Source organism: Pezoporus flaviventris, unplaced genomic scaffold, assembly GCF_033815535.1.
Source record: "Pezoporus flaviventris isolate CSIRO_AGI_PZ_B2104156 unplaced genomic scaffold, CSIRO_AGI_Pfla_v1 ptg000047l, whole genome shotgun sequence".
NCBI classification, from domain to species: Eukaryota; Metazoa; Chordata; class Aves; order Psittaciformes; family Psittacidae; genus Pezoporus; species Pezoporus flaviventris.
In genome coordinates this window covers 12,954,372-12,977,160 of record NW_026892595.1, presented here as the reverse complement: position 1 = coordinate 12,977,160, position 22,789 = coordinate 12,954,372, and the positions used below count along the sequence as shown (strand labels likewise).

Below are 22,789 nucleotides of genomic sequence, written 5' to 3'. Positions count from 1 at the left end.
CAAAACAAAATTTCATCTTTCCCTCTACTATACTGAAAATGCAATCATATGTACTCAGTGACTGCTTAGCTTACATAATATTTAATAATATTTCAATTTTACTGGGTTAATTTGCTGGTGAAAAAAAGATTTTTAAATTCTACAAAAATGGTGAAAGAAATTCCAGCCAGCACAGGCTTAAGGACTGCACTGAATCAGACAGGAGGTTTGAACATGATATCGTAGATGTGACTGCAACTCTCAGTGCATTTAGTGAAATTAGGTATATTTCCTTCCAAAAATCTAATATTCTGCCCATGGATAAACTCTATACCATGGATAACACTTCTGGAACTTGAGGTCAGCATATGTTTAAACTCCTATAATAATAATCTGACTAATATTAGGGGCAGTATCAACTTTTTTATAAAAATATGTGCCTTTCTTTTTACTCATGTTTTTGTTTCATTTCATAGTTCTTTGGGAAATTGAACTGAAAACTGTTTCCTTCTTTCAAATACAACTCCTCTGTCATATCTGTGCAGTACTTCGCTCCTGTAGCCATCACGGACTAATACTCATGATGGCATAGACTTATAGATCATGGATGTAGACTCTTATTTATAATAAAGAATACTGCTGTGTTGCTCAACTACTATCCAACAGAATAGTTGCCAAAAGAATAGTACCCTCCTTAATACCTGTAGGAATGCCATAGCATTCCTGTTCCTGTGAGACAGGGTCAAAGCTGTGGTTAAGGAGTTTAAGGAGTGTGGCCTGTAATTTCAGCCAAAATTGTATTATTTGAAATAAAGTTAAAACAAAGAAACCCCCAAATAACCCTCTTCTCTGCTCTTGCCTTTCATTCCTAAAACCCCCTATTTCCTGGGAAGAAAATACTTTCATTCCTTATTAAACACTATTTCACCTGTGAACTGCCACATTTCTGCTGTGTCTGTTTTTAACTATGACAAATAACTAGAACTGAGTATACAGCTCAAGGGTAGTTAACAGTTATCCATATGTTATGGCATTACATTAATGCCAAGGTGTGCTCTTCTCAACTCCCACTGAGTTACAAATTTTGCTGACCTTGGACTCCAACAATATCCGCATAGTTGGTTATTACTGCACCTGAAGAAAACTTAGAGATCACTGTTGTACTTGTAAAGTTATGAGGGGGATTAAGATGTGTATTCATTTTGTTAATTGAGAAGTAGACTTACAGTCCCTGGAAAACCAAGAAATGGCAGCCCAGAGATTTATAATCATTTGTTGTGCAGATAACAGCATCACGGGTCCCACTGCTCTGGTTGTGTACAGCTCTTTGCCATGCAGAGAGCGTTGTAATTAAAACAAAATTCCCACAGTTATCACTTAGGAGTGCTTTGTTATCACAAAATGGGAGTGAAAGCTGAATAGACTGTGAAGAGCAACCAATGATTACTCCAGTGGAATTCCCTTTCTGCATCCTGGCTAGAGGGGAATTGTAACATGGATTTCATGTTTGAGAGCAATTCCATTCTGGGAGTGAACTAAGGTACTTGCCTCCCAAATTACTGGTAAGCAATTTTTTTCCTGTATAACAGATACCGGACACAGCTTGTAGGCAGATGACAGAAAAAATGTTAATCACATTTGCTTTATGCTGGACAACTGAAGGGTAAAAAAGTAATTAAAAAATGTTTTATTTTTTAAAAAAAAAGAGCATGTAGGGCTTCACGACAAAGGCTTGAGGTGCTGCCTTGAGAAAACCAAAATGGCTGTTCGGATTTAGTATTTATTCTATTGCTTTTCTTAGCACATGTATCCTAGTGATGACTGCAGTCCCAGGCTCAAGCTAGGTAAGAAGGGACATCTGACATGTTCATGGAAGGTATGAGATCCAAAGCGTTCCTCTGTATCTCTCCACCAACAGCGAAGGGAGGGTGGGATGATTGAACTGCTGCCTTAGGAGTTGTGTGATCTGAACACATTTGGGTATTTAGAGGAGATTTTTTGGTGGGATTTAAAGCAAACTTTTTTGGTAGTGCTTTAGGTTGTGGTTTTTTGTTTCCTCACCAGTGGCCAAAATTTCTTGATTGTGGTGGTATTGTGATGCTGGTATTGTAAAACCAGTTTTGAACTGGATTCTTACGCACTGTTTGGTTCACTCTTCCTATTGCCATTTCTGTGTGCCTGCACAAGTCAACAGAATGAGCTTAAGCCTTGCAAAGCAAGAGAGGAGATGAAAAAGTGCTGAAAGTATTCATAACCCTTCTCCATACAGCTCCTGTATGGAGGAAAGATGCCTGTTTCAGCCTTAGTTACATTTGAAAACAGGTCTGGTGACTGCTGGTCAGTACCCATAGGCTTGTGTCTTGCTTTTTTTAGTTCATATGCAACAGCGCTCTTAATTTTTCCTCAGTTTTATAGTTACATTTAGTTTGTCTGACATTGAAAATTCTTGGAGAAGATTCATGATTTCTGTGTTTTTCCTCTTAGCCTTTAATTTGTTTTGACCCCTGAAAGATTATGGCTTAAATAAAGCTAAATTCTCCAATTCCTACATACTAGTTAGAATGTATAGAATAGTAAAGTTCTTGAAATGATCATCATAAATAATGTTTTAGCCTATGTCGTGGTTTAACTCCAGCCAGCTGCAAAGCCCCATGCAGCTGCTTACTCACTCCCCTGCAGCAAGACAGGGGAGAGAATCAGAACAATAGAAGTAAGAAAATTTGTGGGTTGAGATAAAGACAGTTACATAGGTAAAGCAAAAAGCTGCATGTGCAAGGAAAGCAAAATAAGGACTTAATTCACTACTTCCCAACAAAAGGAAGGTGTTCAGCTACTTCCCAAGGTAAGCAGGGCCTTGGGAAGACAGACACCATAACTCCAAACATCACCTCTTACTCCTCCTTTCCTCAGCCTTTATTGCTGAGCATGACACCATAAAGTGTGGAAGCGCCCTTTGGAACAGCCTTGTGTTATCAACACAGGGATGTTTCACTTAGTAGGTTTTGGTCCTAAATCCAAAACATAGCCCCATCTGAGCTGCCAGGAAGAAAATTAACACCATCCCAGCCAAAACCAGTACAGTGTCTAATTATATCTTTTCACCAATACAATCTTCTAGAAAGCTAACTCCCGAAAATAATGCAATAATGTGACAATGCTGTTTAAATAGTCTAGGATGACTAATGAAACACTGTACTGTTATGGGTAACTCATTCCAGCATCAAAACTCCTTTGCTTGTTGCATATAAACTACCTCAGTGTTCACAGAATAAGAGTGTAATATCTATATCAAGAGAGAAAGCATTTACAACCTGCCATCTCACAAGCAGTTTGGGACGTCAAGCATTAAGAAGCCCTTTCACTCAAAGAAAGTAAGTCTTGGCTGTGTTCATCAAGTAGCCCCTAACAAAATATGTTGATTTTAAGATGTGAATACCTTATAATTAAGGACTCTTGTATGCATTTTAAATGGAACAGTCCCCACCCCACAATCCAATACCTAGCTGTATTTCAGAAACATGATGTAGTAGAATACCACGGAAAAATCAATTTAAAACTGATAAAAGGCAAGTGACAGGATATGCATAGGCACACTGGGTGTTCTACAGCCAAATATCTTCCCTCCTTTGCCATTTGAGTCTCCTCTATGGCACAGAAAGCAGAAACGTAGAATTTCTTTACTCGTCATGAGCATCTGAAAACTTTGGGCTGTATTTACCATGGCTTTAACTATGCAGGTGACACTCATTGTAGCTGTAAGCAATGAGAAATGCAAGGGTGTGGACATTTTTCTTTATTTTCATAGTGTGGTTTGAGCATGAACCGGACTTGAAATGTTAGAAATTGTGTATGTATACGTACATTCCAATAGCTATGTATAGCCATGAAGCAGTTAAAGTATATGCAAGGGTCAACAACATACTTGCTTTGTAGTAAAGGCAGAATGCTGAAATTTTTAATTTTTTTTTAATTTTTTATTTAAGGCACAGATTGAAGACTGCATTAGTTGGATTTAAAGTGAATATTGTACGTGATATTAATGGTATCCTCAAGGGACTTTTGCTAGGTAAAGGTACTCCAGTGACAGATATTGAAGCCTTGATTGTTTTCCTTCCTAAAACATTTTTCATTATATTTGGTTTTTAGAAATTAGAAACTTCAAAATATTTTTTTTAATAACATTTCACAGGAATCTGATTTGCATAAAAAGGAAATATTCACTTCGTCAATTCTCCAATTCATTTTTTTCCCCTGCTCAGTGTCTTGTTTATGGAGCTTCTTAATATAGTATTGGTATTGTGATAATAGTAAGGATGCAAACAATGTGCATTTTGTTCTTGAGTCTGTGTTTATAATGTATGACCATGCAAACATTACAAATGTATAGAAAACTACTGAATGCCTTCTGAGAGATACAGATAAAAACATCAAAACCCATCTTCGCTGCAAATGTGAAAGAACCAATTCAGTTGTTTTACTTCAACACAAACAGAACAGGTATATTATGTTTCAGATTGGGATATGATTTCATTTAGACTGAACTTTGCATGTTTCTGTTCACTATCAAAGTCAAGGGCCACTGTGACTTCAGGATTTCAGGGTATTTTGCTAGGAAGAGTCACCAATTGCAAGTACTAGATGTGCCAGAAGCAGAGAGGGTCTGACCTGTTTCAAAGGAATTTAGGCCTTCCTGTTCCAAACGTAAATGGCAGCTGGCTTGCTATCCAGGGAGAGATGAAAACATATGTCTAAATAGGGCATGTATCCTGCCATTAGTTATTTAACAGATTGGACTTCTGGTAACTATTTGCCTACAAATCTCTGCAGCCTGAGAATTTGCTGAACCCTTTTGTCTCAAAAGAGCAAAAATCTCTTGGACTAGATCAGATCAGAATTTGATTCATGCATTTGTGTGATGATTCCCACACAGCAAGCCAGATCCAGACATAATAGTTGAGGAGTACGCTGCAGATGAGATGTGGAGGTTATGGGAACAAGCTTATCGAGACCTGTGCTGCTTCAGGCAGGTGTGTATATATCAAAATGGTTTTGAAGAGCCAGTATCTCTAGTATGTGCAAAGGACAATGAGAAAATGGCAGTTTTCAGATCAGGAAGGGAGCTAATTTGATGAGGCACAGATCCCAAGAAAGGCTGGAATGCTTGCCTTGGATGCAGCTCTTCTGATGTCTCATTTTAGTTGAAAGGTACCTCTGGAAGTCATCTAGTAGCCCCCCCCCCCCCAGGCAGGGCTAACTTGAAATTTGCTCAGCTCCCTGTCCAGTTCAGTTTTGAGACTCTCCAAGAATGGCCTAATACAGCTCCTGTTACTTCAGAGTATGGTTCATTCCTGGTACAGCCACTGACTGCCAAATAGGTATAACTACTCATCTACTTGCTTCCGTTTTTCTGCCTATTCGTGTGACACGCATATGCACTTATGTACAGCCCTCTTTGCCTTTTGACTCATCTGGGTTTTATCTAAAGACTTTTGTAGCAGTTGTACTTACATTCAGACTGAACTTCATACAGTGTCTCCCTTCTGTTTATCTTGGGTCAAAAGAATACCATGAATTCCCAAACTTTCAGTGACTATCTTACAAACAGAAGTATTCTGTTGGGACAGCAAAATTATTCTCTATCTTCTGACTTGTTCCTTACAGCACTAGACGCTTTCCTGGGCTTCCAGCTGTTAACTGCGAGTTAAAATAAATATGTAAACAAATATTAAGGTGACTTAGGAAATACTTTTTTCTTCCATGTCTAAAATCACTTTTCATACATGATTTGAATCTTTTGAAGGGGGGTAGTGCTAGGATATGGAGGAATTCTTCATTTCTGAATTGTACAATTACTGTTAGCTGTAATTTCCTCAGTGTGAGCACTTGGATCTTTTAGTTGTTCAGCATAAGGGCCATTGCAAATAGTGAATAATAAATATCTACCATATCGTGCAGCAAGAGGTGAAGTTTCCCAGATGAGAATTCATCAACATAACTATACAGAACATTGCCGATTGTGGCTGAAATACTTCCCACCTACTGTCCCCGGGCCAGGCTGTTCCTGACCTTTACATGGGTCCACAGATGTCAGGAGAAATTATGAAGCACTTCCTCTTCACTCCCTGCACGTAGTCTACAAGACGGCCTAGCACAGCTGAAGTGCCTGGCTGGAATCCCTTCTGATGTTAATGTGACTCTCATAATTGACTTCAAACGAGCTTGGTCTTCATCAGTTCTTCTCCTCTAATAATAAATGCTGTTGAAGTACCCTCTCAATCCTTCCATACTAATCTCACTTCGATGTTTCCCTGGATGTGCTCTACTTTTTCACCCAGAACTTCCAGCAGGGAGGCTTTTGGAGTTTATTAACATTTACCAGAGACTTCTGAGTGCATGATAGTACAGAGAGAGGTGCTGTTACAACATGCTTTACTGCTTATTTATTATTAAATATGGTAAGTTTGATGCTTTGCATAGTCAGGTATGCTGTATCACTATGCTCAAGTCCCATATATTACAAAAGCCTCTATATGTAAAACAGCAGTATGACTTATGATTTAAACCCATTTGGGACCCTTTGGAGTGTATACTGGTAACAGCCTCTAAGGAATAAGTTGCTGCTCCCCACAAAAAAAAAAGCACACGGGGAGGTCCCTTACCCAGCACAGCAAAAAAGCTGTAAGAAACTCAAGGCAGGCTGTGCTGTGCAGGCACCTTTTCCACCCACCTAGGTGCTTCAGTTTGTGAAAACCCAGCGAACAAGCAAGGTTCTGTTGTTCTCACACTGATTCACAAGCAAGATTTTTATGCAGTTAACAGCAGATACAGCCACCGCAGCCACGAGAATAAATGATAAATAAATAAACAAAAATCTGTTTGATTTCCTTTATTTGAGCTCAGAAAACGCCTCGTTAAGAGATTTCAAGCCCGTGCATCCCCCGCCCCGGCTCTCGCTTAGCCCCGCGGCCCCGAGCACGGGCTGCGCCCCATGCGTTCCCTTCCGGCCCCGGCAGCCTCCCTGCTCTGGAGCCACCTGCTCGCCAGTGTGATGGGGGAGCTGAGGGGGGGAGATGGAGGAAGCAAAGTCCCGGATTCCCCAAAGTAGGTATCTGCTACTTCTGCAGCCCTCGCACTCGGGAGAAACCCGGGCGTTCGAGCAGAGGTTCCGTTTGAGACTTGGCTTCCCCTCAGGAGGAAAGAAGGGAGATGTCCTGCTCACTTGGCACGGGTTCTTGGAAAACCACAGACCCACGTGCAACGCTGGCAGGGTCGTAAAGGGGATAAAAAACAAACCCAAACCACCAACGGCAACAACGAGAAAAACAGCCCTCCTCTCAGCTATCACCGCTTTATCACCTGCATGCTCCTGGAAGGAGGCTCTTCCCTCCGCTGGGGGGGGGGGGGGGGGGAAATCAGCTTAGGAAAGCAAAGTTTGAACAGCGAATTCCTGTTATTTCAAAACACCCCATGTGACAGGATATTTCCTTATCATTTCGAGCCCAGAGCTTTCCCCTGATCCACCAGCCCTTCACAAGTGCGGAGGACCTGCCCGGCGGGAAGCCCTCTGCTCAGCGGCGGGGCGGCGAGGGCGAAGCTGCGGCGATGGCTCCCTCCCTGCTCCTGCTTCTCCTCGCACTTCTCCCCCGGGTTTTTCCGCTGCTGGGTAAGTGCCCGCAGGGGCTGTGCCGGAGGAGACGTGCCGAGAACAGAGCGGGGTCGCGGCAGGCACTTAGCCCAGCCTGACCCGGGGACTGAGGGCGGTGGAGTGGGAAGAGTCCGTGCAGGTAGACAAGCCGCGGCCATTTTAACCCCCTCGGTGCTGCCTGAGGGGAGCCTCCCCTCGAGCCCTCCCTCAGCTGCCTGCCTCTCTTCACCCGCACCTGAGGTGCCCGGTGAGCAAAGGCACCCAAGGAGGTGGCATTTTGGGTGCCCATGGCATTGTGGATGCCAAACAGGGCTGTCACGAGCAGTGCCTCTGTTTACCCCACTGCTCTGGGGACTCAGTCCCTGATGAATTTAACACCATCACCCAGTTTTCCCCCAGGTAGCTCCTCACCACTGAGGTTTGTGGAAGGGCTTGGTGTTGGGGCTTCCCTTTCCTCCAGTCCTCTGGTCCTCTATGAGTCTGGGGACCTGGTTTTGGCAGATGGCTTTCCTGGGGTGATGTTGAGGTAGCTGAGGAATTGGTATATTTAGAGCTGTGAAAACAGGTGAAAGCTGTGTTTCTTGGTGAAACCTGGAGCTTGTGCTTGCTCACTCTGAAATTACCATCATTTCCAGCACACAGCTATTTTTTCAGTGGAAGTTTTGCATTTACCCTTAACAAAAACTCTCACTGAAAACATCATCCACTCCCCAGTTTGAGATCTACTAAAACAAAACTTCATGACACTGCCTTCCTTGCTTTGTGTAATTAGCAGCAATTGTAGGCCATTCTCCATTTCTCCATGGAGAAGACACTCAACTTACCTGCTTGCTGCCTCATTGCTCCCCCCTCTTGTTTCTGGGTTTTGGTGTGCTCGTCTGGTGCTCTCCATTAGTGTTTAACACTGGTAATGTTCAGCCGCTTCATGAGTTACTGCTGGATTTACACTTTCACAGTCTGTGATAATTTGCAAATGTTGCAGAATGGGAAGCTACCTTGGCATACTGGAAATATATGGGAAAGATACTTGACCAGAGAGATTTTTGCAGTACTTGGCGCAATTCTTCAGATATAAGCTGAGGCGAAAGATAGGCAAATAGTCACATTGTGGTGGGTGGAGAATAATGAAAGCCTGCGAGAAAAATTCTCACAAGACCTACTTGGGACATTTGAGGGAAAAGATTCTAGATGTCCCTGAATGGCTTATAATAGTGAGGTAAGTTGGCTCCTATGCCTGGTGTGTGTCTTTGCATTTTAAAGAACCTCCTTCCAGGGGTAGGTTTCAATGATCACACTGTGGTGGACCTTTCTTTAAGTGTACCACCTACAGTTTATCTATAGTGAGGAATGGCACCTTGCTATGGGAGCCCTATAAAAAATGCTGCTACATAACAGTGAAACACAGTTGATGGTTATATGAGTAATTCTGCTCAGCCCATTTTACAGATACAGCTCATCATGTTGACAGGAGCGATAAGTGTTTAGAGAGAAGAGTTGGCAGGGCATAAGATGTGTTGCACAAATACCTGGCTTGTTTCATATTCTTCTAGACTACCTAATAACTCACACAGAAAGTGTTGTATGGGAGTCCCCTTTTGTGTCCAAGCAGGCAAAGCAAACACAGAAATGAAGCTGTAAACTAGAGGAATAGAGGACCAGGCTAGAGGTCTGCTGTATGGTTATGGATGAGACAGGAGCAACTCTGAGGGGAAGGAAATTCTGCAATTATATTCCCAGCCACAGCTCCTCCTGCAGCCTGCTGCCTCCTGTTCTGTTATGTTTTGGTGCCAACTTATTCTCAGTGCTTGCTTGGCTATGTTGCCCGTTTAGCTGCTTACCTTTATAATAGTCCCTGTCAGAGCCCTGTGTGTGCTGAGGCCCTTGTATAAGAATCCGTGTTGTGTTTCTACATTGCTAACACTTAGTAAATATGCAGTCAGAATAGCAGAGGGCTAAAGATTTGTCTTCACCCCACACCTGCAGCGACTTTTTTTTTCACTTTTCTAATCTTGTTTCTGAAGCCAAAACTCTACTCCTTTTCAGGCTTGAGTGTAGCAATCCAGGCTTTTGACTTTAGGTTACCTTTCTCACATGCATAGCATCCTCTCCTTAACACGATAAGCTGAATAAAATAAGGAGTGTTATTTTAGCCAACAAATACAATTTTAGGAGTTTGAACGATCAGGAAGTGTTTTCTACACACGCCTGATGTCTCTTTTACCCAGGAACTTTAAATAAGATTTCAGGAAAAGGAGAATTGCAAGCATTGCATATATCGGTTTACAGCAACATTGTGCTAAATGCTGGTAGAAAAGAGGAATAAAAAAATTATCACCAGGAATGATAATTATACATTTCCTTTTATTGTCTGTGAGTAAAACAGATTGGCAAAAAGGAGCAATTTCTGTCCCCGGTGCTCATCAGTTTTGTACTACCTCCCAGTGGGTTGGAAGCCAAAGGACAGGAGAAGGAAACTGAACCAGGGATGAGATAAGTCTAGGTCAGCTCATTCTGTGAGAGAGAGGTTATTTATTCCTAGGTGGTTGTTGTTCTGCATAGAAGTATGATTATTTCCACACTGGAGCCTCAGCAGGGAAGATTTTCTGTGGTTAACCTGTTGTTTTCTCCTTAGATATTTCACTATTATATAATTTGTTTAATTTGGTAATCATACACCAAAATATTTCTTAATTAACTTCAATCCCCAGAGTCATATAAATTAGTATTCCTCTTTCCTAGCTTATAGCCCAGTTAAAATACAGTTTCAAGACCTTGGGCATCCCGTGACATTCTGTAAATCAGTATCAGAGAGAACTATTAAGTTAGTGTGCTAAAATGTGTCTCAGGGGGATCGGAGAGTAGAATTTCTCAGTCTTTGGGCAAGACCAGCGCTCAGAAGTGTTGCACTCCATAGCACATCCAAATGTACCAGATGCTGAAAACTTTTCTAATGATTATGATTTTGAAATAAACCTTGAATACATGAAAATGTGTGCTGTGAAACATGGGGGGAGGAACAACCTTGGGAGCTGTGAAGAGCCTCGGAGATTTTTGTAAGTTTTGTAAGAGGCATACCTGATAATGGCCGATCCCATTATTGTCATTGTTTCATTCAAACTGGAGAAATGGAAGAAAGGAAAAAGAAATCGCTGACAACTGCAGCAGAGTGAAAAATGAATATGCTGTTCTAGCCCTACAGGTAGCTTGTGTATAAGATTTAAAAAATTATCCTTCCCGTCAGTTAAGACTTTGAGGATTTTAGCAGAGTGCATGGGAACAGAACTCCTCAAGGTGAGGAAATGGAGCCTGAAGAATTTAGTGGCTGTTGTCATCTCCTCATATCTGGGAGCCAGGAACAAGGAGCCAGTGCTGCTTGGAGTACTCATAGTCAGGATCTGCAGTGCATGGTGTATGCACTCCCCTGTTTCAGTTACTCCCATGGGTACAGCTTGGAATAACACGAGTGCTTTTTTTTCTCTTCACTTTAACCTGTGTTTTAATGCTACAGGAGACACTAGATCTGCATCTCTGCTGCCTTGCACTTTTGAATGTGCATACTTCCACTGAAGCAAAGTATTTGAAATGGCCTCACATCTGAACTAGGTGCATTCTGTGGTTAATTTAAAAGGTGTAGGCCACAGGGCTGCCATATCTCCTTTTGCTGAACAGATTTTAACCCCATGAGTAATGTCCAGGTTCATATTTCATTTAGATAGTAGGCAAGATTACTTCAAACCAAATGATTCCTGTGGTTTTTGTCTTGCAGATACTAGCATCTTTTTAATATATAATGAAGAACACAAGCGCTGTGTACTAGCTCTAAGTTCTAATTCAGTGACTACTGCTCCTTGCGTTCAAGAAAATGAGTCACAAAAATTCAGGTGGGTCTCAGATCACCAGCTTATGAGCGTAGCATTCAAATTGTGCTTGGGAGTGCCTTCGAAGAAAGACTGGGTTCCGATCACTCTGTATCCTTGTGACAAGGCTAGTGAACTTCAGCGATGGGAATGCAGAAATGAGACTCTCTTTGCAATCCAAGGGGAAGATTTGTTTTTCAACTATGGAAACAGACAGGAAAGGAATATTATGCTGTACAAGGGATCTGGTTTATGGAGTAGGTGGAAAGTCTACGGAACCACAGACGATCTGTGTTCTCGAGGCTACGAAGGTAAAGTTCTGTGAATTAATTTCTGTATTTCAAACTCATTTCTCTGTGTATCTATTTAAAATATCTAGAAGTGTAGGGGAATTTGCTTCATCTCATTAATGATCAGTGAATGTGTCTTCTGGTGAAATCAGCAATACCTGAGTGTGTGTTACAAGTTTTCTGAGGGGTTCAGTTTGCTTTCTTGTCCAAGTTGTCAAAGGTCTGATAGATAATTAACCATTCATGGTAGTTATTCATTTGGAGAGGGTAAAAAAGTCTGTGGTTATTTAGAACATGTGTATTTATTATTTTATTACACAACAGTTAATGATAGCTTTTAATACTTATGTACAGAAAGATGTAGTGTAAGTGTATAGTCTGTGATTATGTTTTTTTTTCTTTGGGGAAAAAATATTAATAATGCTGTGAGGATTCAGTTAACTCTTGGCATCTTCAGCTCCAGCATATAAAAGATGCCTTCGTAAGTGTTTGAAGAGAGTCTCAGAGTTGGTGCTGAATTGTTAAAGAAATCATATACTTTACGTAGTTAAATTTGAAAAAGTTATGTGTGAGATACATACATATATACATATATTTATGATAAGTATGTGGGAAAACATTTGGCTTCCCATTTATTATTCTTTGATAAACAAAAAATGGTCACGGGAGAGGTATGGATGCATTTTCTGTGGTTTACACAATGGCTGATTACAGTACTATCCTTGGTCTAAATCCAGAATAAAAGAACCGTAGCCAAGCAAACCATGTGAAAGGAGGCAGGGGGTGTGTGGAGTGGTCATCTGCCATCCTTCCTCCTTTGTTTTCCAGCAGGTCTATGAGGCACTGACCTTGATACGTCAACTTTCTAGTTGTCCCTGTCAAGTAGTGTTCTCTGTACGTCCTCTCATGAATGCATGTACATATGTGCATGCACAGAAAACTGCTTTAGTTACTTTGATAAGTTTCATCGAGTCATATTTCTGCCAAAGCAATAAATGGACATTTTATTTGGGTATAGTATAGCGCTTAGTGGTATGTATCTTTCAAGTTTATGTTTACATGCCCTTCCCTGTCTACAGTGGTCAGCAACTGAGTCAGTTATTAACAAAAATATTAGCAGTTGTTTGTGCTTAAAAAGAAAATTGCTCAACTCTGTGGATTTTGTACTTTTGATTGTTATGCATACAAAATTTAGTATGGGAATGTACGTGTCTTGGCCCAGTTCCAGTCCAGTTCAGGTTTCCTTAAGCAGTAAAAAGTTGTCTCATTGTGGACATGGGTATCAGTTTAGAGAGTATAGTTGTCAAATTCCCATTTCTAGTACAGTTTGTATACTAAGCTAGCAAGTTCTGCTTGCTATAATATGCTATAATAGTATCATAAAGCTGAACTGGTATATGTCACATGCTTATTACTGCTCATACATTTTTAAATTGCTGTGTCTCCTTAGATACCTACACAGTGAAGGGAAATGCCAATGGAGCACCTTGTGTATTCCCTTTTAAATTTGGTGATAAATGGTATGCTGACTGCACAAATGCTGGCAGATCAGATGGCTGGTTCTGGTGTGGAACCACTTCAGACTTTGATGTTGACAAGATGTATGGATTTTGCCCATTGAAATGTAAGTTTTGTGTGTTCATCATTTTGCTGTGCTGTTATTCATTGGTGTTCTTATCATGTGCTTTACTGTACAAAATACATTTTGAAATGTTGCAGTTTTCTGTCTCCATTCAGCCTGTTATCCTTTTAGGAATTACTTAAATATGCAAATACAGGGCTCAGCATAAAAGGAATGACCAAATACATCTGTGTGTGTGTTAATTGTATGCTGGAATCTGTAACTACACCATTTACTTAAATAGAAAGTTAATTAGATGTAAAGATGTGACATTAGCACAGGCAAAAGCCATGCAGAAATTTGTGCAGCAGTATTGGAAGCTAGAACATAGTTTAACTGAAAATGAAGACTACTTTGTAAAGTAACTTGCCTTTTAAACATGAAGGAGCTTACATGAACTTTTTTCTTATCACAGTATTTCTGAAATCTGTGTGCTTCATTGTAGTTCCGTATTTAAAATCAGTGAGAAGTATTTATATTCTAAATTGCCAGGTTTGAGTATAAAATACAGTTTCTCTGAACTTCTGTAAGATAGGCACTAAGCATTTTGTCTGCAAGCTGCTTCTTCTTCTGTCATGCTGAGAGAGGTAGCACTTCTCCGTCCCTTCTTCTTTATTACTATGTTTTGTGGTAAAGCTCCAGCTGACTGCAGTCAGAGCTAAGGAGAAAAATATGTCTTTCCTTTGATGTGAGGAAAACAGTTCATGTTGATCCTAACTGGTTTGATGATGAAGGATTAGTGTCCTGATTTCCATGGATGTTGCATTTTTTATTTTACACAAATAAAAACTGCATGGCTGGGTTTTTTTTGGTTTTGTTTTTGGTTTTTGTTTTTAATCTGCCAGTATTACTTTTAAGATATTAAACCCATGTTGGGAGTACCAATCCTATTTATAGAGCATATGCAAAATTAACTTACATGCTACCTGTCTAGCATTTGTTGAGTGTAGCAAATAGGAGGCGTAATTAAAATGTTGTTTAATTCCTTGGCATAATTCAAGGAAATCCATTCAGATGGCTGTGATTGTTTTTGGAAAAAGCTGCTTTATGCTGATTGTCTGCATGTTTCCTTCCTGATTCTTCAGTACTGGCTATAAAATATTCAAGTTTGAGTCATATATTTTAATGAGAGACAGGCTGTGGTAGCAGAAGTTTTAGTCAGCCCTATGAAAGAAGAATACACTGCATGAGAGAGTGATAAGTTAATAAACCTTAACAGCACCTTTAAACATAGAATGCTTAAGTCTTTGTATGTGAGGTTCTTTAATAAGATTGAAGTGTTTGCTGTTTCTTAAACTGTCTGGGGGAGCAAAGGTGCTGATATGAAAATCATCAGTGTGTTGCAAGGTGTTCATCCCAGGGCCTGGACATACACTGAAATTATCATAATTGAACCAGTTGCTTTTCTTTTCATTCTCAAATGTTTTCTGAAATGAAGAAGGCATAAGACTATACTTACAACAGTTATAATACCCAATGGAGGTGAAGAAATCTGACCAGTGGAGGTAACATAATCATGAGTCTGACCTTTTATTCAGTGCTTTAAAAAGAGATGCTGACACAATGACAGTAGAAACCTAAATCCCACTGGAACAAACTGAGAAATCTTGGTACATCACACAATTTTTACTAGCCTAGGAAGTACTGTTTTTTTGCGGGTTACACTGTGTCTTTTTGAGCTGTATGTTGCACTGCAGTACAAAACTGGGTGTTGCAGAAGAAAACAGGTTGCATACTGTAAGACCTTCAGGAAAGTGAGTGTGCCTGTAGATGTATTCAAGCAGGCAAAAGGCCATTAAGGCCTTTTTCTTGACAAATGAGCTAGAATTTCTGTGAAGAATTTAGAAAGCCATATAAGTTATGCATAAAACTTGCATAAAACTAGGAAGGAAACAAGAAGTGCAGAGAATGCGGAAATATTTAAATAGTCTTAGCCTGGTATGTTAATTATTGGACAAATCTACATAGAATCATAGAATCACAGGTTGTTTAGGGTTGGAAAGGACCTTAAGACCACCTAGTCCCAACCCCCCTGCAAAGGGCAGGGACACCTCACCCTAGACCATATTGCCCAAGGCTCTGTCCAACTTGGCCTTGAATGCAGCCAGGGATGGAGCATTTACCACTTTACATTTTTGTATTAATTAAAAAATACTGAATTTATTTTTTTATGACAGGATTTTTCCCCATGCTTCTGTTTCAAGATGTTTTTAAGGGTTTTTTGTTGTGGTTTTATGTCTGGTTCAAATACCTGGTGAACTGATCAACTAAGTTATATGGGGTTAATTGTGTTTGTTTCTTCTGATTTGCCTGGAACTCATAACCTGACTTTGGATGTCACAAACTTTTCTAGGAAAAATAAAAAAGGAACACTTTGAGAAAAGTTATCTAAGTGAAAATAAGCATGTGAAGGAAATTTAGTATAATTTGGACTTTTTTACTATTGGCAGCATTATATACAGTTGTAAAGACTGTATATAATAAACTGTAGTGTGTCTATAATGAGATTCCTTCCCTACTGTATGCTCAGAGAGGAAGCAATGGCAGTTATTTTATACACTATTTAACAAGATTTGGATTCAGTTTTTGTTTGCCATGATTCTATTCATGCTGTTTCTGAGGATATTGGACTGGGAGTCCAGCTTGCGTTGGATGGATAACTAAACAAACAAGAACACTTTATTGTCACTGCTAGTCAAAGGCCAGATTTCAGCTTGCATTTTTGAAATGAAAGTCTCTCAAGAACCTTCCATTTGCCAGTTCAGGAGAAATAATATATTTTGATATGATAATCACGTTGTCATTATAATTTGAAAAATTATAAATGTCATAAATGTCATTATAATTTGAAAAATTATAAATGTCATAAATGTCTGTATTGGTCAGCACTTTATGCTTTTCCTGTAAGTTTGAACTTGTCTGTCACGGGCTATACCTGAAATTCAAAGCATTTTTGCCTTGCTTTGCTTTAAAGATGGAGACGTTTCAAAGACGTGGGTGAATTTTTCCAACTTACTATATTTTACTTCCAGGAATTTGATCGTAATTGTAGTGGAAATAGCTAGTTCTCACTAATTTGAGTGTCTACAAAGAATGTGTACCCAATTCATCTGTGTAAGGACAAAGTTCAGCTTTTATTTCTATCTCCAGTCATGTACTAAGGACAGGTGTAGTTTAACATTAATTTAGATACTAACATATATTGTTCCAGAAAAGTGATTTATCTTCTGGCTTCACTGGGGATGCTAAGCTTTAAGCAATATCATGTAGATTTTCAAAAATCCTGCCTTGTGAAGGCATTTGATCTCATAGAACTCAAATATATTTAAACCAAATTTTCCAAGGTTTAGAAAGAGCAAAGTTCTACAGGAGAGCACCATATGCAAGTCAGCTGTAAATTATAAGACTAGGGGAGTGAGATGGAAGGTTGGATGAATGCCCAAGACTTGTATTAACGTACAAGATTTCTAAACCCCTTTATTTCAAGTCAGAAACATTTTTCTTTATTGAATTATAGATTGTACTATTTTTGCAATCTCCTTTTCATCCTAGGCTGTGCTTGTCCACAGGAATTTATGGTCTTGTAGAACATAGAGTAGCAAAGAAATTTCGCCTTCTGATAGTCATAAAACATTTTGTACAGAAGTTGGTTTGTGGATAATGATACTAGGATGAAAGTATCCATTTTTAGTCAAATACCATTATTACAGTAGGTTATATTTGATTTTTTTGTCATAGGAGTAATATAGAAAAGAAGCACTGCATATTATCTATACACTATCAGAATTAATACAGGAAAAAGTGGAACTGGTTACTGACCTGCTGACATTTAACATGTATCATCCGTTGTCTTGAGTTTTGTTTATTATACTGTTTTCCTCTTATTTGCGCACTCAAGTTTTCTGAGCTCTCAGAATTCGGAAAAGGAAAAGACCTCTTTCTCTCAATTTTTTCACAGCTTGCAACTTGAAAAACTCTGATACAGGCTGCAGGAATTTCAGTTGTTTTCCTATTGTCAGCAGACATACAGTGACCTCTGCTATTTTCTGCTTTTGTCATGCAACTTTAATCTCTTTATGTGATATTTAGCTCGCTCCTGGGGCCTTCTGTAGGTTCCATTTCTGGCAGAGCAAGATCACACTGATTTCTGCTGCTTGTTGTGGGGATTCAATTGAGATGAGCCAGGAGAGGTTACAGCAGTGGAAAGGAGTGTGGTATCTTCTGAGGCTGCTTCTAATGCTGCATAATGTTTCCACTGATTTGGCATTGCCTAAATGTGCTAAGGTCGGGTAATCCTAGAGATCACTCTTAGGTCACATGGCAGAGAAGAAAGCATGATGTTATGTCAGATACATGCATAAGACAAATCAGGAACTGCATGAAAGTGTGAGATGGATGCTGATAACCTAAGTTTCGCATTCCGTGCCTGGGTCTGATTACCTCTAGTAAGAAGACCCACAGCCACTTTGAATAGTACCTCAAATCTGTAAAAAAAATGGAGGGGGGGGGGGAAAGTGGTCTGCTTGATATATATCTTAGCTGGCATGCGTCTTGATGTTTTTAGTCTTTTTCTCCACAGGGACAAATCAACTTTTTTAGTGTGGCTTTAGCCACTTAGCTTCTACCTTAAACAGCAGCTTTGTTACACTAGAGAAAACGGTAACCTTGTTTCATTACCCCTGTCCCACAGGGCTGTCATGTTTTAGCTCTGCCCTGGATTTACTAGAGAGCCTCAGGGTTCCTTTCAAACCAGTTTTCTATAGCAGTGTTTAGGTTTTGTGTATTTTTGCTATGTAATTCATTCTATATTTTTTCTGGCTCCATCTTCATGATCACTTAAAGCATTTCTTTTTCTCCCTACAGTTAATAGTGTTGATTTATTGTGGAATACAGATCCTTTAACAAATGTCCAGTACCAGATAAACTCTGAGGCAGCTCTGAAGTGGCACCAGGCAAGAAAAAGTTGTCAACAACAGAAGGCAGAGTTATTAAGCATCACGGAATTGCATGAACAAACATACCTGGCAGGTAGGGTAATACGACCCATCTTTTTTTAAAGAAGTGCATTCATGTAAAAGTGACACTTATATGACATGTTCCATCTTGAAAATTGATATTTGTTCAGTTCTGGTAGTTCGTAGATTTAAATTGTTATCTTGAATGATTCAGCTATGAAAATTGGACAGATAATGATTATTTTATCCTGATTACGTATTGCCAGAAAGTTACAGTTACACAACCCCCCCAGCAATTAAGTAATGTAAGTAATAAAAAATGCATGTTGGAATGCAGGAAAATGCAAAAGTTTGTAAAACAAAAATGCAGGTACCAAGATTTTGCTCTATGTGTTTTGTGTACTAGTCAGCATATTCGGCCCACCTCATTAAAACCATTGTATCATCACTATGTGCTATAATATGAAAAGAAAGAAAAAGAACTAATAGACAAAAGGACTCACAAATAGCTTTTCTTATCTTCAATCTCTGTCAGTGTTTTTTTTTTTAAGTAATTTCCAAACTTCTCAGAGGAAATTCTTTCCTGAATTTGTACTTGAATAAAACTAGATTCTACAATGAGGCAGTCCCCTCTTCAGCACCTTCTTAGTCTGTGCACAGATGAAATAGTCCACTAATTCATCTATTAAACAGATTAGAAAATGTTTTGGATATGATACACCAGTTGGATGATGTAACATATTCAATTCAAAACTGTTTATGTCGTAAGCTTTATGATGTAATCAGAGAATTAGAGAATGGTTTGAGTTGGAAGGGACATTTAAAGATTATCTAATCCACCCTCCCTGCCATAAGGAGGGACATCTTGCACTAGAAGAGATGACTCAAAGCCCATTCCAACTTGGCCTTCAGCACTTCCAGTGGTGGGAATCCACAACCTCTCTGAGCAACTTGTTCCAGTGTCTCACCCTCACAGGAAAGAATTTATTCCTAATGTCCAATCTAAGTCTACCTTCCTTCAATTTAAAACCATTGCCCCTTGTCCTGTCACTACAGGGATTGCTAAAAAGTCTTAAAGTATTTTTGTAAGTCCCCTGTAGATACTGAAAGGCCATGGATAACATTTTGATGGAGCCATTTCTTCTTCAGCTGAACAACCCCAACTCTCTCAGCCATTCTTCACAGGAGGGATGTTCCAGCCCTCTGATGATATTTTTCTTTCCCTCCTCTGGACCTGCTGTAACAGGTCTGTACCTTTCTTGTACTGGGAACCTGAGGATGTGGACCTGTAGTACTGGACACAGTACTACAGGTGGGGTCTCCAAAGTGGAGTAAAGGGGGAGAATTGGGAAGTTTAGATTGGATATAAGGGGGAAGTTCTTTAAGGGTGGTGAGGCACTGGAATGAGTTGCCCAGGGCAGTTGTGAATGCTCCATCCCTGGCGGTGTTCAAGGCCAGGTTGGACAGAGCCTTGGGTGACATGGTTTAGTGTCAGTTGCCCATGGCAGGGGGCTTGGAACTAGATGATCTTAAGGTCATTTCCAACCCTAACTATTCTATGATTCCAATAACTTCCCTTGATCTGCTCGTCATGCTTCTTCCATGCAGTCCAGGCTGTGCCTGGCTTTCAGGGCTATCGGCACACATCGATGGCTCATGTCCATCCACCAGTACCTTCAAGTCATGAACTGCAGAGCTGCTCTCAATCCATTCATCCCCCAGTCCATATTGATATTGGGGATTGCCTGGGCCACGTGTAGGACCTTGCACTTGGCCGTGTTGAATTTCATGAGATTTACATGTGCCCACACATAAAGTCTGTTAAAGACCCTCTGAATGCCATCCCTTGCCTCAAGTGAATCAATCATAGAATCATAGAATAGCTAGGGTTGGAAAGGACCTTAAGATTATCAAGTTCCAACCCCCCTGCCATGGGCAGGGACACCTCCCACTAAACCATGTCACCTAAGGCTCTGTCCAACCCGGCCTTGAACACTGCCAAGGATGGAGCAAACCATCAGGTCAGTGTCATCTGCAAACTTGCTGAGGGTGCACTCCGTCCCACTATGTCAGTGATGAATATATTTAATACTGTCAGCTCCAATAAGAGACCCTAGAGTTATACAACTTGTTTCCATTTGGACACTGAGCCGTTTATTGTAACTCTTTAGATGATGCAGACATCCAGCCAATTCCTTATCCATCTAGTAGTCCATCCATCAAATCCGTATTTCTCCAATTTAGATGAACTATAAATGATTTTTTTAATGCTATGAACAGTCTGTTATGTCTAAAATTTTGTTTTCAATTTAAGGATTTGGTCAAAGCATTTTACTGAGTGTGATAAAATTATTGTTGAAATTAATACTCAAGGAAGAAATCTGGCAGTAACATATAGAAGTGAAATATTAATAGGTGTGTTTTAGTTGGAAACTATTAGATATAGCTGGCAAATGCATGTGAAAATCAGTTTTTCGTTCTACAGCTACCCTGGCAGTACCAGGATTTTCTGTCATGCTCAGTTCTTGATTGTGTTAGCCACAACTTGTTTGTATGGAAGAAGTACTGGAACACATTCATGTTCTAGGGCCAGATCAGGCTCTGGTATGACATTCCAGTCATACTGCTTAACTACCTTTCTTTCAACCTTTGCATGCTTCAAGTACTGCTTACTTGGTGCCAAACTAAAATATATAGAACATGGTGCCAAACTAAAATATATAGAACAAAACTACATACTGGTATGATGCCATCAGTAGAAGCAGAAATAAATGATACACATTGCACAGTGATTTTCTTTGATCTATGCAGAAACACATTTAATTAAAAAAAATCAGCAGTCAGGCAGCTGGGCTTCCAAGTCTTCAACAAAAGGCAGAGATAGACAATGGGTTAATGACTAGAGGTAATGCAGCAGGACTATACATAAGCATGGTATTTCTAGGTGCTTTTCAGAATTAGGGTGGTAAGTTGGAACTGGTTTTGGAAGCCTGACTTATCATTGGCTAAAGAAGTGAAATCATGAGTCTGAAAAATGTGCAAGAAGTGTTTGGTGTTTGGAATTAGTGCATTTTAATGTACAAGATGTGTTTGGTGTTTGGAATTATCGCATTTTAATGTGGTTTAATAAAATGCAAACAGTTTTTTTACTTTATTCTATGTAAAGTTGAAACTCACTGTTAATTTTATTGGAAAAGAAAATGCACAATAGGAAACTTTTCATGCTTCATGTTATAAAGCTGATTTTTGGTTTTGAGACCTTTGTTCAACTTTTATCGATTTAATAAGTATGGAAGAAAAATATTTGTTTTATATTTATGATCACTGTATGTGGAAACTGTAAAACTAGAGTGACCCATGTAAAATGCTTTGCGGGTTTAGCGTAGCCACCTTAACTAAAAAGCTAAAACCTGTACTGGGAAAAGGAATAGCAGACGGTTTAGCCAGAATTCAGCTCTCAAGTTTGGAGAAGATGTTTGCTCTTGCTGTGTTCTTGCAGTATCTTTTTTTGTCTCTGTTAGGTTTGACTGGCAGACTGAGTTCCGCTCTCTGGTTTGGTCTTAACAGTTTGAATTTCAACAGTGGATGGCAGTGGGTTGGTGGTGCACCTTTTCGATACTTAAATTGGGTTCCAGGTAAGGTTAAATATACTGCTAGTCAGTTTAAAAGGCAAAGCTTTGGTCATTGGTTAACATATTTCTTTTCTAGTACTGTATTCTCCTGCACTTATCAAGTTTGTTTTGAAGTTTAAAGATTCTGGGTGTGGCTGTTACCACTGTGAGTAACAGTGCCCTTATGCTTGGGATACACACTAGGCTTAATTTATTATTCACAATGCAAATTGTTGCCTCAAAATGCAGAGGAAAGTCTTAGAAGTCATCTATTTACACTTCATTTGTATATCTTCTTAATTTACTTTATTTCTGTATGAATAAATCTGATGCTATAGGTGTCTTGATTTGTGAGATTTTTTTTTTCAATTGCTTTCCCATTTGTTTTGATTATTTGCTTAAAGGTTAGATTTTCATTTTAATTTGGGATTTACCTAGCCATAGCAGTATCACGTATCAAACTGAACATGTTAGGCTAGTCTACTTCGAAGCAAACCCACACACAGCACACCTGTAGTGGCAGTGTTGCACTCTGGTGCCATTATTTAAAAGCTAGTCTCTATCCCATCTGTGTACACAGTAAAGAAGAGCTGTTTTTCTGGTTTACTATTCAGAGTACCTGTGATAAGGTGTCTTTTTGCAGGACCTTTGTTCCCTTGCGTTTGCTATTCAGGAAGCCTTTGGAGACTAGTTTACAGTAGATGTCTGAAGTTGTGCAATGTAAATACTCTTCTTTCTCTTCATTGAACATGCCACATGTATTTAATATGCAGTAACTATAAACATATGCTTCATCATATCTCCCAGTGGCTTCCTTGTGTAGATAAGGCC

The 22,789-nt window shown here is 39.6% G+C and overlaps 1 protein-coding gene across 4 annotated transcripts in view; it reads left to right on the top strand.

The window, feature by feature from the left end:
- Window positions 1-7,297: 7,297 nt before the first annotated feature.
- Window positions 7,298-22,789, top strand: part of LOC133276939 (macrophage mannose receptor 1-like) — a 60,485-nt gene continuing 44,993 nt past the window's right edge. Inside the window, exons 1-5 of one of the 4 annotated variants that reach the window (XM_061468312.1) lie at window positions 7,299-7,642; window positions 11,391-11,792; window positions 13,222-13,395; window positions 18,256-18,420; window positions 21,869-21,982. In XM_061468312.1, the coding sequence (XP_061324296.1) occupies window positions 7,582-7,642; window positions 11,391-11,792; window positions 13,222-13,395; window positions 18,256-18,420; window positions 21,869-21,982 (916 nt within the window). In that variant the 5' untranslated portion in view covers window positions 7,299-7,581. Of the gene's footprint in view, window positions 7,643-11,390; window positions 11,793-13,221; window positions 13,396-18,255; window positions 18,421-21,868; window positions 21,983-22,789 lie in introns of those variants that run through there. The other 3 variants (XM_061468315.1, XM_061468314.1, XM_061468313.1) reach the window with 3 other exon arrangements.